Raw genomic sequence first — 16,948 nt, 5'->3', positions numbered from 1 at the left:
AAAAATTAATAACATTTATTAAAGAACTATTTACATAAACTTTGCTACGACGCAGGTTGTAGATCTTTCAAATATACTGAGTGTTTTTCTAAAATATCAGAAACCGGTTCTGGTCTGTTGTATTCGTCATCAAATTCGTGGCCAAGAGCCCAGAGGGATTCCAAATTGTAATGAGCTCTTGCTTTTTCAGAAAAAATGTGAAGTGCTATGTTACCTGTAATATAAATAATAGTATTGGAACAAGCATCATGTCGCATATTATTAGTGAGAATGTCATTTCAGAAAGTTAAAAAGATGAAAACAAAAGTGGACCATGAGAAATACATGGGCAACAATTTATACATGTGATGTAACATTGGCTCCGTGGGAAAATACAGTTTAAGCCAATATTGGGCCACGTGGGAAGAACGCTTAGAGCAGTATTTTTGTGCAAACTATATCGGAAGAGAATAAAAAGGTATCAGTTTTGTTAATGTTAATAGGCGAACAAGCATATAAAAGGGATATTTGTGATCCGATAAAACCAAACTTATCCAGAATATTGTGATATCCTAAGAGATCAGCTCACAAGAAGAATGTATGTGTTTAAAGAGAGGACTGATTTTATGAAATGAGACAGGCAGAAAATTAGGTTATTCGACAGTGGTATACCAGAATAAAAAACCAAGCTAGTAACTGCAAAGTTAATATATTAAATGATGTACTTAAAGACAAATAATACAGTATAACAGGACTAAGAAGGGCCCTATATTAGATAGGCTTTGTGAAGAGGAACGAGGAACATTCAATAAATTTTGAGGCCCTGGTGGAGCTAGCGTTAAAGAAGGAAGCAACGCTAAATCAATCGTATGCAATACAAGTACATAGAGTTGAGGGAGTGAAAAGAAGACCTGAAGGCCAGTTTAAGCAGGTTTCAAAAATCTACGTATCTTATTCGAAAAACCAGAGGTGACAATTGTATAACTTACAACGTAACAGACGACGATGAACATTGTATCTTTAGATGCAATGCGTTTGCATCGGAACAGCACAGAATGCGATCAAAACTAGGAGAGATATTTCCTGACAACTTGATACGTGTTGCTACGGAAAGCAAAGAGAATTTTGAATTCCTCATAGACCAAATAACAAAAATCATGAAGATAAAGTCCATGATAGAGAAAGAAATTGAGACAAGATGAGAGAGATTTGAATCAATTCACCTTTTTTTGCTGATTATACGCTCTGAGTTTCGCTGGTGTCGCTAATTAGTGGACTAATAATAGGCTATTGATTATGTATTTTAGAAAGGAACTACAACGTTAACGGGGTTTTATTGTTTTATATAGTCAATGGACCTCTAAATATGAAAAACCCGCGGAGTGCTACCATTTAAAGGGGTGCGTTTTTGAGAAAGGGGTGAATTAGTCCCTGGGCACAGGGCGAATTAGGGTGAGTTATATGCACTTTTGGTACAAACACGTCTACAGGAAAATTGTTCCAGGTTAAATTAGCTATCGAAACATCATATTTTAAAGTCAAAAATATTTTTTTTACAAAAATATATTCAAAAGAAAAGCAAGAAAAAACACGAAAGATAGCAATTTTATTTTTTGCCACATAACTTTTTTCCACGGGGATATACGTCATAGAAAAAAACTTCCGTCTCTCCTCTTTAAAATGACGTTTAGTAAAAGTTTCCATGCTTTATAGTTTCCAAAATATGATTTTTCAAATTTCACCAATCACAGCGATTTTGACCCATTATCCCTGTTACTTCTCAAACATTATTCTGTAACTTTTTTCTGCGTAGCTTTAGGTATATGCAATGTTACATTTAATAGGAAGAAAAGTGAATTACCTTTAAAATGGTGTATCGTAGAAGGCTTTATAATTATTTTTAAGCAAGATATGGTTGTTCAAAGTTTTATACTTTTAATGATTTTTGATATATTTTACGATTATTTTTAAATTTTTCATTATAACTTTTTTATTGTGTATTTAGGTATATATATTGTACAATAAAAAAGAAAGTTTATTTTATTTACTTTAAAATGGTGTATTGCAAACAAAATTGTAGAACTATTTTTAGACAAGATATGCTTTTTCAAAATGTGACATATACACATGCAATAGGTCCCACTAAGTTGAACCCATATGCAAAACTTTCTTATTATTAATTTTATGAAAAAAAATTATTCTTTATAAAATGCTCGGCATAGTCTTAAACCTAAGATGCAATCATCAGATATAAAATGTTATCAATAGTGTACGAGGTATGTTAAAAAATATGAATTTCGCTCAAGAGTAAAGTACCTTTTCACAATATTGAAAAGTGTTATTGAGAAAAGTTATTTGGAATTAAAAATTATGTTATAATATGCAATTACATTCTTCTAATTAAAAAAATAAATAAAATTCAAATTTTCTCAAATTACAGATACCCTTGGATATCTTGTTTAAAAATAGTCCTAGAATTTTTTGCAATACACCATTTTGAAGTAAAGAAAATAAGATTTTTTTTATTTAACAATGTATATACCTAAATGTACAAGAGAAAAAGTCATAATGAGAAATTTAAAAAATATTCATTAAATATCAGAAATCTTTATAAGTATAAAACCTTGAAAAAGCATAACTTGCTTCAAAAGAGCCATATAACCTTATACATTAGACCATTTTAAAGGTAAATGATTTCTGTTTCTACTAAATGTACCATTGCATATTGCATATACCTAGAAATGCGTAGAAAGAAGTTACAGAACAATGTTTGCGAAATAATGGGGGAAATGGACCTAAAATGCTGTGAGCGGCAAACTTTGAAAAATCCTCTTTCGGAAACTATAAATCATAGAGACTTTCACCAAATTTTATTTTAAAGAGGAAGAATGGAAGTTATTTTTCGCTGAAGTAATGCCTATACCTATATATCTGTAGAAAAAAGTTATGGGGCAAAAAACAAAATTGCTTTCTTTCGTGTTTTTTTCTTGCTTTTTCTTTTGAATATATTTTTGTAAAAAAAATATTTTTCACTTTAAAATGTGATATTTCGATAGTAAATTTAACCTGGAACAATTTTTGTGTAGACGTGTTCGAACCAAAAGTGCATAAACTCACCCTAATTCACCCTTTGCCTATGGACTAATTCGCCCCTTTCTCAAAAACGCACCCATTTAAATGGTAGCACTCCGCGGTTTTTTTTTATTTAGAGGTTCGTTGACCATATGACATAATAAAATCCCGTTAAGGTTGTAGGTCCTTTTAGCTCTCTTATTTTGAACATAATCAATAGCCTATAATGAAACTTTCGCCGGAAATTTTTTAATTTATTTAATTTTTATCGCGTAATATTTACAACGCAAAAAAATAATTAAATTGTAATCGATTTTTTTAAGATTTTGTTAATCATTTTGACGTTCTATTGATAAAATATTAATTTCTTACTTCGGATACTTTCACAACTATCGTGTAGATGGCGCTAAGATTAATAGATTAATTTATAATTACATATTACGGAATATTAAAAAAACTTAGATTCAGTATTTAAAACGTAAGTATATTTAAGGTAAAAATATATACCACAGCTTTGACCAACTAATATTTTTTCTAATTAATGTTTTTAATTTCAATTTTAAATTAATCACTTTGACATTTATGTCAAATTTCCAGGAAAGGTTCCCTGATTTGTCACTACTGGCGCTCACGAACTTTTAAATATCCCCTCTACGTACGAGCTCACAGCGTATAGGTTGATATTACTGACATTAATATTTTCGGAGAATTGATATTGTTATATCACAAAGACGAATAACATTTAAACTCCATTGTTATTTCTCATATATTTCTTTCCCCCGGTTCCTTACCGTTCCTAGGTAAGAACGGCCAATCTAGACTGCACAAGGCACTCCGAAGTTTGGTTCGCTAACTGAAAACGTACGGGGGTGTCTTGACGGGGTCTACCCCAAAATCCCGACAGCCAAAATCCCGACAGCCACAATCCCGACGGCCAAAATCCCGACACGCCAGAATCCCGACAGGCCAGAATCCCGACACGTTTGATAAGTTTCTTTTTAACATATAAAATTACATTTATTCTTGTTTTTTGTTTATGGTCATGTCTTTTTTATTTTCTGTTACTAAACAAAAGTATTTACCATTTAATATGAACTAATTTTCTAAATAAAATTTCTACCATGGGTATATGAATTAACTTAGTTTTTTTTCCCAATATATAGTCCAATAATACATGCATAATCGAATCCTGAATTCAAGTTTACTTTCATATAATAGATATTATCGTAACACTTATAGGTCTGGATCCCGCGTATGAAAAAAAAAGTTGATTAATAGCAAGCTGAAAATTTGTTAATGGCTTAAGGGTGTCTAGTCGGATAAACTTTGATATATGGGAACACTGGAACAGGGGCAGTTTTAATTGTGGAACAGGTTAAAAATTTGGAACGGTCAGACCACGAAAACGGCACATTTATTTTGTCCGACAGAACAGACTTAAACTCTCCGATCAGAGATTAAACTCTCATGCAAAAATCAGACTGCTATTTATCACCTGTCATAATTCCTGTCATTTGACATATTCTACATGTTCCACTCATTAAAACGCCCATTTGGTGATAAATAGCAGTCAGATTTTTGCATGAGAGTTTAATCTCTGTTCGGAGAGTTTAAGTCTGTTCTGTCGGACAAAATACATGTGCCGTTTTCGTGGTCTGACCGTTCCAAATTTTTAATTTTTAACCTGTTCCACAATTAAAACTTCCCCTGTTCTAGTGTTCCCATATATCAAAGTTTGTCCGACTAGACACCCTTAAGAGGATCGGTACGTTTTTTCGGCTGCAATGCTATTCAAATGGGGATTAATTTTTTTCGAATCCTGAGAAAACTAATAAGTATTTTTAAAAAATTTAAACGCAGAATGAAAGATTACGTTATTAGCGAGGGCCGAAAGTCCCTGAGAACTTCTATAATGTCTATTTTAATAAGTTATAGGGGTGAAAAACTAAGAGAAAATTTAGTGTTATTTTTAATTTCAAATATCTCATTCAAAATAAACTTTTTATTTATTCTAAGGGACTTTCGGCCCTCGGTAATAATTTAGTCTTTAATTCTGCGTTTAGATTTTTCAAAAATATTTATTGGTTTTTTCAGGATTCGAAAAAATGAACACAATGTCCGTGGTAATATTATCCAAATCTATCTTTGTCATACAACGTACTTAGTCGAATAGAATATTGTCAGTCAAACACTGACAATCAGTGACAATTTTAAATAATTATTTGACATGAATCGGGAATATTGTTAGTTGTTGATCAAATAATATTGATATAGGTATAATATAATGTATTTTTGATAAATAATTGATTTAAGAGGTGAACTTTATAAAAAGTTATTTATTGTGTATTATAATATACATTCTGTGATCCAAGTATTTTGTTGTTAAAGATGTTCAAAATTGTAAGCGTTCCATAGTAACAATATATTTTAAAAAAATCACTTTAACACTTTTCCTGTTTTCTCGATTGAGTATTAGTTTTTGTTGTAGCTACATATAAATTATTACAATCACTGAATACATAGCTAGTGAAAAAATTATCACATTTATTAACTGAATTAATAATTTGCAATTATACAAAAAATAACAGTTATACAAGAACATTCAAAAGCCCTCTCTTTAAGCTAGTTATGACATTGTCAAGTAGAATGACATTCTAGTAATATGTACATATCCATACCAGTGTGAATTTTACTACACGTAATTTGCCATGTAAAGACAGAAAAGGTAGGGATAGCCGTAAAATATTTGCGAATTATGTACCCATAGCCTTAAGTTATTAACAAATTTTCAGCTTGCTATTAATCAACTTTTTTTTCATACGCGGGATCCAGACCTATTACAAATTTCCATTTCAGTAAGTATAGCTTTTATATTATAAAATGGAGTGTTTAATAATTTTTTCTTTTAAAATACATAATAATTAGTACCCGTACTTGTTAGTAAGTAGTAATTAATTTTTCAATTTCAATACTCTATAATATGATTTGGTATTGCATTTGAAAAGAAAACAATAAATATTCAAAATGTAGTGGTCGGAATTTTTGCTTATGCGAGGATTGTTGCATGTCGGGATTTTGGCCTGTCGGGATTTTGGCGTGTCGGGATTCTAGCATGTCGGTGTTTTGGCCGTCGGGATTTTGGCCGTCGGGATTTTGGCTGTCGGGATTTTGGCTGTCGGGATTTTGGGCGCCACCGGTCTTGACGAACATGGGTGGTTTTAGTTGGTAGGGAAGGTGACAGGAGGCATCCGTTTGCAACATCTCCCTACCCAGGGCGAAAATGGACTCGGATGCTTTCCTCTACTCTGAATCCAACACACGCCGAGTATGGTACGCCGTTTGGAACATTTCCACCCACATAAAAAAAATATGGCCAAGCAAGCTCAGCCAATAGGTCAAGCTACACGGACTATTGTGAAATAATAAACTAACAAAAGACAATGCAAGAATTTATAAAACAATAATAGTAAGTGTTGAGTTGAACGGCGCCGAACTCTGGAAAATAAACCAAATAGACAAATCAAACATTAAGGCCATGGAAATGAACTATTGGAGACAATGTTGCCGGCTCACTAGACTTGATAGGGTGAGAAACGACGATATTAGGAGAGAAATAGAAATTGATCTAGATATAATAGACACAATCAAAGCCAAAAGACTTAACTGGTATGGACACCTGGTATGGAGAATGTCTGAAAATAGATGGCAAAAAAATAGAAAAATAGACTCCGCCCACTAGAAGAAAACGAGGTAGACCAAGACGATCCTGGAGAGAAGATGTCGAAGATGCAATGATCGCCAAAGATCTAAAAACTGAAGATTGCTTCGACAGAAAACTCTGGAAATTAGGATGCGGTAACCGGAGCCAGCTGTAGAAGACTAGCCTATTATTATTATTAGAGGTCAAAGAACGGATGTTACTAAGAACAGAAATGGACTTCTGGAGAAGAGCAGCAGGCAAATAAAGAAGAGATCGAATACCACATGAGAGAATACGAGAAATAATGGAAGTCACATACAATAAATACACAGGAAGTTCTAAAAACTCTCGAAAAGCTGAAGAACATCAACAAAATTGTAAATCACAATAAAATACCGAAAGAATGGGAACGAGCGAATTAATTCTATTATTCAAAAAAGGAGATAAAAACAACTGGAAAACTACAGAGGTATAAAGCTAAATACTACCCTAAAACTTAGAACTAAAATTTTACAGGAACTACTTAATGAATCAGAGGATAAGTTTAGCAGATGAACAACAAGGCTTTCGTACTTGACGATAGTGTACAAATGGAATATTCGCCATAAAGCAAATTACTGAGAAAGCACTAGAGTATACCTAATAGACCAGGATTTCTGTGTCAGATTGACTTGGAGAAAGCATTTGACAGAGTAAGACTCTAAAACTGGAATATTTCAGTCTCATCGATCACCAATATTTGAAACAAAAACCCAACTTGAGAACAAGAAGAACCAGACCCAATATTCTAATGAGAAGAGGGGTGGAAAAGATAAATTTAGGAAAAATGGCAACAAAAAACTTGAATCAAATAATGAAATAACAGAAGTCAAAACAAGATAAGCAAGCAGTAAGTTGAATGAAAGTAAAAGAATGGAATTAGGAAAATGAACAAAACTTTTCTTCTTTTTTAAGACATTGACTTACCTAAATCCAAAGCCAGCCAATCCCTTGAATCTTCACCTTCAACCTTTGGTAGTAAATCAGATTCTCTTCTTTTTTGCTTAAACACTTTCTTAATAAACTGTGCTATGGCTTGCATATGCCTTACAGATTTACCATTAACTATACAAATATAATCTACATAGTTTATTTCTTTTGGTACACTAACAACGAAAATGTTTTGTGCTTGTTCACGTTTTAAAACTTCTACCAAGTCTTCTATATCATAAACACCAGTTTTACCACCTGTAATAACAAAACATAACTTAATAACTGTTATTTTATATTCCTTATTATAACAAACTTAAGTTCAAAACAAATACATTTATTCAATATACAAACTACAAACTGCACCAAAATGGTAGGTAGGTTGGTAGGCATAACCCTGCGAGACAAAATAAAAACATAAGAGATCAGGAGAACAACCAATGTGACTAACGTCATTGAAAGAATAGCCAGACTAAAATGGAGATGTGTAGGACACATAGCCAGAATGACAGATGGGCGATGGACAAAGAGGTTATTGGAATTGAGACCAGAGAAGCATCGGCCTACCACCTACACGATGGATTAACAATTTAAGAAGGCTAAATGAAAACCGAATGAGAGCAGCCCAAGATCAGAGCCGGTCCGAGGGCCGTGCGAGTCGTGCGCCCTCTCAGGGCGCCAAGGGTTTGGGGCGAATTTCCCCCCTCCCCAAAAAAAAATTAAAATACTATAAATTATTTAAATTATGCCAATTTTTTAAGCCAATTATTCATTCATTTATAATGAATTAGTAATATTTCAGAAAGCCTTATATGTAGTATAGTCCGTTCTTTAACGGTAAAATATTGCAAAACCTCTAAATTTTAAAGAACAGCTTGGATTGACATGAAATTTGGCATACACATAGCTAACAAGTCAAACAAAAAAAGTGATATTGTGCCAATATGTGCTTTTGCCCTGGGGGTGGTTTTCAACCCCCTTTTGGGGGTGAAAAAATGTTCGTCCAAAGAAAGTCAGGAAATGGATAAATTGGCTAATTTTAAGTAACTTTTATTCTATAGAGTTTTTTCACTAAGTCAATACTTTTTGAGTTATTTGGCAGGGAATATGTTCATTTTTTCAACAAAATAATCACGCTTTTAGACGGTTTTTCGCAAATAACTCAAATAGTAAGTATTTTGTCGAAAAAGTATTCGCAGCAAAAATATAGCCTGTAAAAAATTAAAAAAAAATGTTGTATATATCACGTCTCTACACCTAGAAGAAGCAGAGTTATAGCTAATGAAAAATAGGTTCATATTCGTCAAATTCCAAATGGAATACTTTAACGTGAAATAACCAAAAATGAAGCACATTTCGGGTAAAACTCATTACAACTTATTTAAAGCGTTTAAAAAAAGCTTCATTTTTGTTCTATAAAAAAAATTTCTAGCATCAAAATTAAACAAGTTACGCTCAAAATAAAGTTAGTCCCTTTTGGTTTTGGTAAAAAAATCGAGAAAATCACCCCCTAATTAGTATCTGAAATGAACTTAATCGTTACGACTTCACGAGTTTCTTGACTCGTGTATATATTGTTTATATGATCTGTAAGTTTCATCGGTTCAAAGTCCTTATTATTGAAAGGGCTGTAGTTAAAAGGGGTTGAACGAGTCAATGATCACGAATGTATGCAAATTTAGAAACACTAAATCTTAATCAATTTTTGTCTAACAGAAAAACAAAAAATACATGATATTCAGAAAAGCAAATCTGACTTTTTTTGTTTTTCGAGATTTTTGGTATCTCTAACAATTTTTAAGTTATTTTGAAAAAAAGCATATTTTTCAAAATTTAAATTTTTAAAAATTTTACTTTGAAACCAAATTTTTTCAAAAATAAGCACTTTGAATCGATGAAACTTACAGATCATATAAACACAACATAAGTAAAATAATTTGTGGAGCGGTAACGATTAATTTCATTTAAGTTGCTAATTAGGGGGTGGTCTTCCCGATTTTTTTTTTGCAATAACAAAAGGGACCAACTTTATTTTGAGCGTAACTTGCTTAAATTTAATGCTAGAAACTTTTTGTAAAAACAGAAATAAAGCTTTTTTAAACACTTTAAAAAAGTTATAATAGGTTTTCCCCAAAAAGTGCTTAATTTTTTTGCTATTTCACGTCGAATTATTCTATTTGAAATTTGGTGAATATAAATCTATTTTTCATTGGCTATAACTCTGGTTCTGCGAGATCCAGAGACCTAACGCATACACCATTTTTTTTTTACTTTTTTATAGGCTATATTTTTGCTGATAACGTTTTTTTCGACAAAATACTTACTTTTTGAGTTATTTGCGAAAAACCGTCTAAAAATGTGGTTATTTTGTTGAAAAATGAACATATTCACTCGCAAATAATTCAAAAAGTGTTGACTTGGCGAAAAAGCTCTATAGAACAAAAGTTACTTAAAATTAGTCAGTTAACCCATTTCCAGACTTATTTTGGACATATATTTTTTCACCCCCAGGGCAAAAGCACACATCGGCACAATATCACTTTTTTTCTTTGACATGTAAGCTATACGTATGCCACATTTCATGTAAATCCAAGCGGTTGTTTAAAATTTAGAGCAAAAACCGTGAAAGAATGGACTAATAGTCTAGTCGCAACATAGGAGGTCCCGTGGACACTATTAGTTCGCCGCGATTTGATGGTGGTAATATAGGTTTTTTGGGTCGCTGAATCCAATGGAAGTGGTCTGGAAGCCCAAATGTGGTAGGTTTAATTGTTATTAACAAATTATGGTAAAATTAGGTGTTTTTCAGGAATTATTAGAAGCCCTGTAAATAAATTGATAGTGTTGAGGTCTTATCTGGTGTATTTTTGGTCGCTGAATCGAATATGCGACTAGTCGCGATTACTCAAAATATGTTCTTATTTTGTTAATAACAAAATAATAGTATATTCGCCGAAAAGCTCGAAATGCGCTATCTACAGCAAGTTTGTAGTCTTTTTCATAGTATTTGTATACGCTAAATCGATTGTCACTAGTTGTGATAGCTTAAACCACGTTCCGACTTTGTTATTAATAACAAACATTATTGCAAAAATAACGGTTTATAGTACGTTCACTCACGGTTTTTGCTGTAAATTTTAAAAATCCACTTGGATTGACATGAAATTTGACATGCATACTAATATGTCAAACAATTTCACCCCTTTTCGGGGGTGTAAAAAGAAACCTTTAAAATAAGTCCGGAAGTGGATAAACTGATTAATTCTAAGCAACTTTTGTTTTAGACAGTTTTTTCACTAAGTCCATACTTTTCGAGTTATTTGGTTGTTTTGTTGAAAAATGAACATATTCACTCGCAAATAACTCGAAAAGTATTGACTTAGTGACAAAACTATATAGAACAAACGTTGCTTAGAATTAATCAGTTTATCCAATTCCGGACTTATTTTAAAGGTTTCTTCTTTCACCCCCGAAACGGGGTGAAACTCACCCCCATTGTAAAAGCACACTTCGGCACCATAGAGTTATATATTAGCATAGAGAGAGTGTCATTCAGAGCGAAGTGACGACACCATCTTTTTTATTTTGATTAGCGCTGTTTCACTCTTACGCATAGTAAAACTGTGACAGTTGTCCTCCCCTTCCGTACCTATACTCACACTTAATGTCATCTTAGTTTCTCGATACAATGTGTTAGAAAGAGATGCCGCAAACCAGTCCATGAGATCTTGTCGTCAGGAAGCGCGGAAGGTAGGCTCACTCTATGTTAATATATACCTCTATGATCGGCACAGGGTGCGTTCGGACGACGATAGCGGCTGGCGGTCAGCAGAAATCGGCTGAGTGGTTGTATCCAGCCGTGATAGGGAAAGCTTAGTAAATCACTCAGCGGCTGGCTTCCAGCGGTGACGTCTGACAGCTACTGCTGGCTCAGCTGTCCAGCCGCTGTGGTCGTCCGAACGCACCCATCACTCGTTTTGTTTGACATGTTAGCTACGTGCATGCCAAATTTCATGTCATTACAAGTGGTTTTTTTTTAATTTAGAGCAAGAACCGTGAGTAAACGTACTATAAACCGTTATTTTTACAATAATTTATTAATAACAAAGTTGGTACGTGGTTTAAGCTATCACGACTATTGTTTGTTTTTTAACCAAGAGGAGTGATTCAAATTTACCGCGCCGTAATGCTTGTTTATAATTGGTCCAACCGCAGGCAAGTTTACTCCACTGTTATTAAATTTTGACACTAATGACATTTATGAAATTTTTGCACTTCTGTCATTTTATAGGTTAATTAAATATATCGGCGATTTTTTGTGTTTTCTGTATTATTCCTTTGATTTTTAGATTTTTAGTCTACTTTTATATAAAAACAGTTGTTTTTAGAACTCTTTAGCGATGTGTTAGTATAATATAATAAGTATGGATTATCATCGAAAGCTGATGATCAACGAAAAAAGAAGATGAATGTGGTGACTCTTCTAGTAACTTTCTTGGGTGTGAATCTGTCTTTTTAGTTTACTCCTCTTGGTTAAAAAATCAACTATAGTGACAATCGATTTAGAGTATAAAAATACTATGAAAAAGACTACAAACTTGCTGTAGATAACGCATTTCAAGCTTTTCGGCGAATAAACAATGATTTTGTTATTAACAAAATAAGAACACATTTTGAGTAATCTCGATTAGTCGTATTCGATTCAGCGACAAAAAATTACATCAGAGAAGACCTTAACAGTATCAATTAATTTATAGAGCTTCTAATAATTCCTGAAAAACATCTAATTTTACAATAATTTGTTAATAACAATTAAACGCACATTTGGGCTTCCAGACCACTTCCACTGGATTCAGCGACCCAAAAAACCTATAATACCACCATCAAATCGCGGCGAACTAAAAGTGTCCACGGGACCCCCTATGTTGCGACTAGACTATTAGTAAGTTTTAATTTTATTATAGACAAATAATTTCCATGTTCAGAATCATCCAGGAGGTCTATAATTTCTTCGCAGGATCACCACATCGTTGGGATGTTCTGAAACAACACATAACAAACTTGACCCTGAAACCTTTGAGTGAGACTAGATGGGAGAGTCGAATTAATGTGGTTGTGCCACTGAGATATCAGCTTAGGGAAGTCTATGACGCGCTTTTTGAATGTAGGCAAGACCAAAAAAGGCTAGACGCATATGAAAGGAATACAGCTACAAGTTTGGCCAAAAAGTTGAAAGATTTCCGGCAGGGTTGGCAGGTTTAAACCAAGATGCTTAAAACCTTGGTTTAAACCAAAACCTTTAAGAACCTTTAAGAAAAAAACCAGTTAGTATTTGAAGTTTTTACTACAGCTGCCGCAAATGAAGAAAATTAAGATAAATAATTTCTATTTTTTTACTTTTGAACTTAGTTATTTTGAATATTATAACGTTTGATGAGGTTTTTTTTTGTTATATTAATTTTTTTGTGTGTGTAAATAAAAATAAAAGTTATCTTAATCATTATTTTCATTGTTTATTAGTTAATTTTATAAAATAATTTATTCATTTTTAAAGTTTTTAGACTTTATTATACTTTGTATTAAAAAAACCTGGTTTAAACCAAATAAACCTGGTTTAAACCAAAAAACCTGGTTTTTTCGAAAAAAACCTTGGTTTTTGCCAACCCGGATTTCCGGTTCATCTGCTACTTAGTAATGTGGCATATGATTTTATTTAAGATAAACCTCATAAGCAAGAAACTTCAAGAGGTTGACATGGACATAGGAAGCTCTTTTGCTTTGATTTCTTCAACAAAGCAATTTTTTCAAGAAACAAGGAGTTATGCAGGATTCAACAAAATATTAGTTGATTGCAGGGAAGTGGCCGAAATGATTGAAGCTGACCCACCATTCCCTAAAGAAAGTGAACTGCGGCCAAGAAAAAAGAAGAAAATGATTTCTTATGAATCAGGTGATTAAACAGTTCTTGATCCTGAGATCGTGTTCAAAACTAAATTCTTCTACACAGTCTTGGATCAGTGTAGTGTATCTCTTCTCTAGGAGACAGATTTGAGCAGCTTCAAAACTATCACCAACTGTTTGGGTTTCTACATCCAAAGACCACAAGTGATGACAAAACCTTATTAAAATGCTGCAAGGACTTACATATTGCTCTCACTGATGGCCAGCACAGTGACATTGATGGTCTTTAACTATATTCTGAATTGAAACTTGTGAACAGCATGATTCAGAATGTCGAAAAAGAAGACAAAGGCAAAATCAAAGGCCCAGTTGACATGTTGAGCTACTTAGCAGACAACGGATTTGTGGAGAACTTTCCTAACCTGTGTCTAGCATTGCGAATCCTTCTGATGGTGCATTCACAACGAGGCGCCGAGCCTCGCTCCCTAGTATTGCTCATACTGCTCCTACCATATTATTATCGATCGCCAGATGCATTAATTTAAATGTGAGCGTTCACGAAAATGAAGGGTACAACACTTTGCTCTAGGCTAGGATACATGGAGACGGTCTTCGATATGAACGCAGCCTTACTCTCCCAGTGTCTGTCACGAGTGGAGAAAGAAGTTTCTCCAAGTTGAAAATAGTAAAAAATTATCTGAGGTCTTCCATGTCGCAAGACAGATTGGTGTGACTAGCTTTGATGTCAATTGAGTTTGCAATAGTCGAGAATATTGATGTTAATGCAATTGTAAATGAGTTTGCCCAGAGAAAATCTAGGAAAGTTAACTTTGTTCAACTTAGCCTATAACATAAAAACACAATGTCATGTCTCATTGCCTTACAAGACCTACCACTTTATGTCCAAAGCTCAACATTGTTATTTTCAAGTTTAAATTATTTTTAAGTTCAATTCTTATTAATTTAAAACTATTTTTTCATTATTACGTTTAATAAATAACCATAGTCATTAAATTTGTATATCTATTTTCGAAACTGTATTCAGGACTTGTAAATAAAATCTAATTGTATAACTTCTCAACTTAAGTTTAAATAAAACATGTTGTATACTACCTTACTTTTACAACCATGATTTTCCTATAAAGTTGAACTTTTGAAAACCAATTGATTCCTCGGGTGGGGGAGGGGGGGGGGGGCGCCACAATAGTAATTCGCACGGGTGAAATATTACTCACGGGCTGCCTCTGCCCAAGATAGATGGAGTTGGAAACAGGAGGAAGAGGCCTATGTTCAGAAGTCGACTTTTGAGGCTGGATGATGAGACACCTACTAACTTGCCCTATGAAAACTATCGCTATTGCTCTATAGGTGTATTGCACACATTAAAAAGACCCGTGTTCATTTAAAAATAAAATCAAGTATTTTATTGTATTTTAATTGTAAGGACAGTACTTGCCATGTAATTTTAGAAAAGGCTGCATCAAGCAGTATGACAGCTTGTCAAAATGCGCATTATTATGTGTTCGAAGTGATTATGATTCTCTAAGTGATTTTAGCCAAGATTAGAAAGTAATAGTGAGAATGAAACACATTCAGTTATCTATAATCAAGTGAGGTATTCAAATATGTGGCTTATCCCCTATTATTGTTGAGTAACAGTATTGAGGCCTAAATATATTCTTTTAAATGTTCATTAACGTCATGTTAATATAGTTCCTAAAGGTAAGAAGGTTACCTTCTTAAAGAAGGTAACAGGGCCATCTGTTACGCTTCAACTGTCTCGACTAAAATACTAGCCTGGTGCGAGCTAGCCTTTAGGTCTTAAATTGTCTACGTAAATTTACTGGAATGTCACACGGCTACAAACCGTTTCTCAATTGATTCAAATAAATAACATTAATAATATTCCCTTACGTTCTAGATTTAACCCCACATATCTATCTACTTCCTGTTCTTCCTCTTCTAAGAGTTGTGAGTACTTTAATTTTTCTTCATATACATCTAAAATTATTTCAGCGTCTGCATCAGAAAATACATCGTATTTTGAACTCATATTTCCTAAAACAGCTTTTGGTTTTGTTGTGGTTTTTTTATCAGCATTTGAAGCATCTTGATTCGATTTGAATCTTACAGTAGAGACTAATGGGCGGTATATTTTGACAAATTTGGGTTTACTAATTGCTAATATATATCGAAAATTAGAAATCATATTTCATGTTCTAAGTAAAAAAAATTTAAATATTTTTAAAAAATTTAAACATAACCTTATTTTCCGCATTGACAGTTCGTTGATTCCTCTCTTTCCTTGTCTAAGGGTTCGCATCATCATTTATTTTATGTACTTGAGGTACTGAGTTGTTCAGCCACAATTGGGAATCAGTCTAAGGTCAAATTTACACGTATCAAGTAAAAGCTTAAGCACTGACAAATTGACAAATAAGTACATAATTAATTGGTCCTAGCCGACAAGAAATGGAAAACCAATGAGGGACAAATCGAGTAACCCATTCACACGACATCGACATGGCAAGTATACACAAGTGACGATTATTCGCCAAGTACACGAATCGTGTGAGTCCGGCTTATGAAATGAAGCTGACGTCTGGTCTGAAGCTGATGCTATCTTCACATTGATCTCAGATCTGGACTGGATCACTGAATCTGCGTGTGTGTGTTTTCACTGTTTTTTTGTATTTTATTTTATAAATATTGGGTTGGGGTTGTATGTTGTATTTATATTTTCAATTTTCACAATTAAAACACGTGAAAAATGAGTAAATATTGTTGTACAGTTTGCAACGTTTTTTTTTCGTTAAAAAAAAATTTAGCCAGGCATTTTAAAAGTAAACACCCAGAAGATGAAGTCAAAAAATATTACTGTGAAATTTGTGACTATTCGGCAACGCGAAAGGATAATCTATTTTCACATAAAACTCACAAGCACCGTCCTAATTTTGAAGAAGTGAATTTATCCGAAATCAGTAATAAGAAGTCACGTAAATCAATGGATTCATCTGAAATCAGTAGCCTGAAATCTCGTAAATCAGTAATCGCGTGTGCAATGTGTGACCACAGGAGTACGAAGCAAACTTTTATGCTTGAACATTATAAGTTGCAGCATGATATTACTTTGGCTGAAAAAGAGAGCTTAACATTTTCAAGAGAAGATGAGTTTTTGGACTGGAAGTTAAGTGTTGAGAATAGTGATAAAAATAATTTTGTACTTAAGAGAGGGAAAACAAGGGCTGCTGATGGTAAGACAAAATCAACATTTCACTGTTTTCGCGATGGGTATTTTAAAAGTAGAGGTTCTAACGTTCGCCGTGA

The 16,948-nt window shown here is 33.3% G+C and overlaps 1 protein-coding gene and 1 long non-coding RNA gene across 2 annotated transcripts in view; one reads left to right on the top strand and one right to left on the bottom strand.

Annotated features, from left to right (window-relative positions):
* Positions 1–15,898, bottom strand: LOC114339290 (uncharacterized protein K12H4.2). The gene is made up of 3 exons (XM_028289914.2): positions 15,536–15,898; positions 7,718–7,978; positions 1–214 (listed from the first exon to the last, which is right to left on the bottom strand). Exons 1-3 carry the CDS (start codon positions 15,828–15,830, stop codon positions 45–47), a joined length of 726 nt encoding a protein of 241 aa, XP_028145715.1. The 5' UTR covers positions 15,831–15,898; the 3' UTR covers positions 1–44.
* Positions 12,068–16,948, top strand: part of LOC126889807 (uncharacterized) — a 36,319-nt gene continuing 31,438 nt past the window's right edge. Inside the window, exon 1 of the long non-coding RNA XR_007700180.1 lies at positions 12,068–12,238. This is a non-coding gene — a long non-coding RNA (uncharacterized LOC126889807). The remainder of the gene's footprint in view (positions 12,239–16,948) is intronic.

The sequence above is a fragment of the Diabrotica virgifera genome, chromosome 8 (genome assembly GCF_917563875.1).
Source record: "Diabrotica virgifera virgifera chromosome 8, PGI_DIABVI_V3a".
Lineage (NCBI taxonomy): Eukaryota > Metazoa > Arthropoda > Insecta > Coleoptera > Chrysomelidae > Diabrotica > Diabrotica virgifera.
This window is presented reverse-complemented; position numbering and strand designations above follow the sequence as displayed.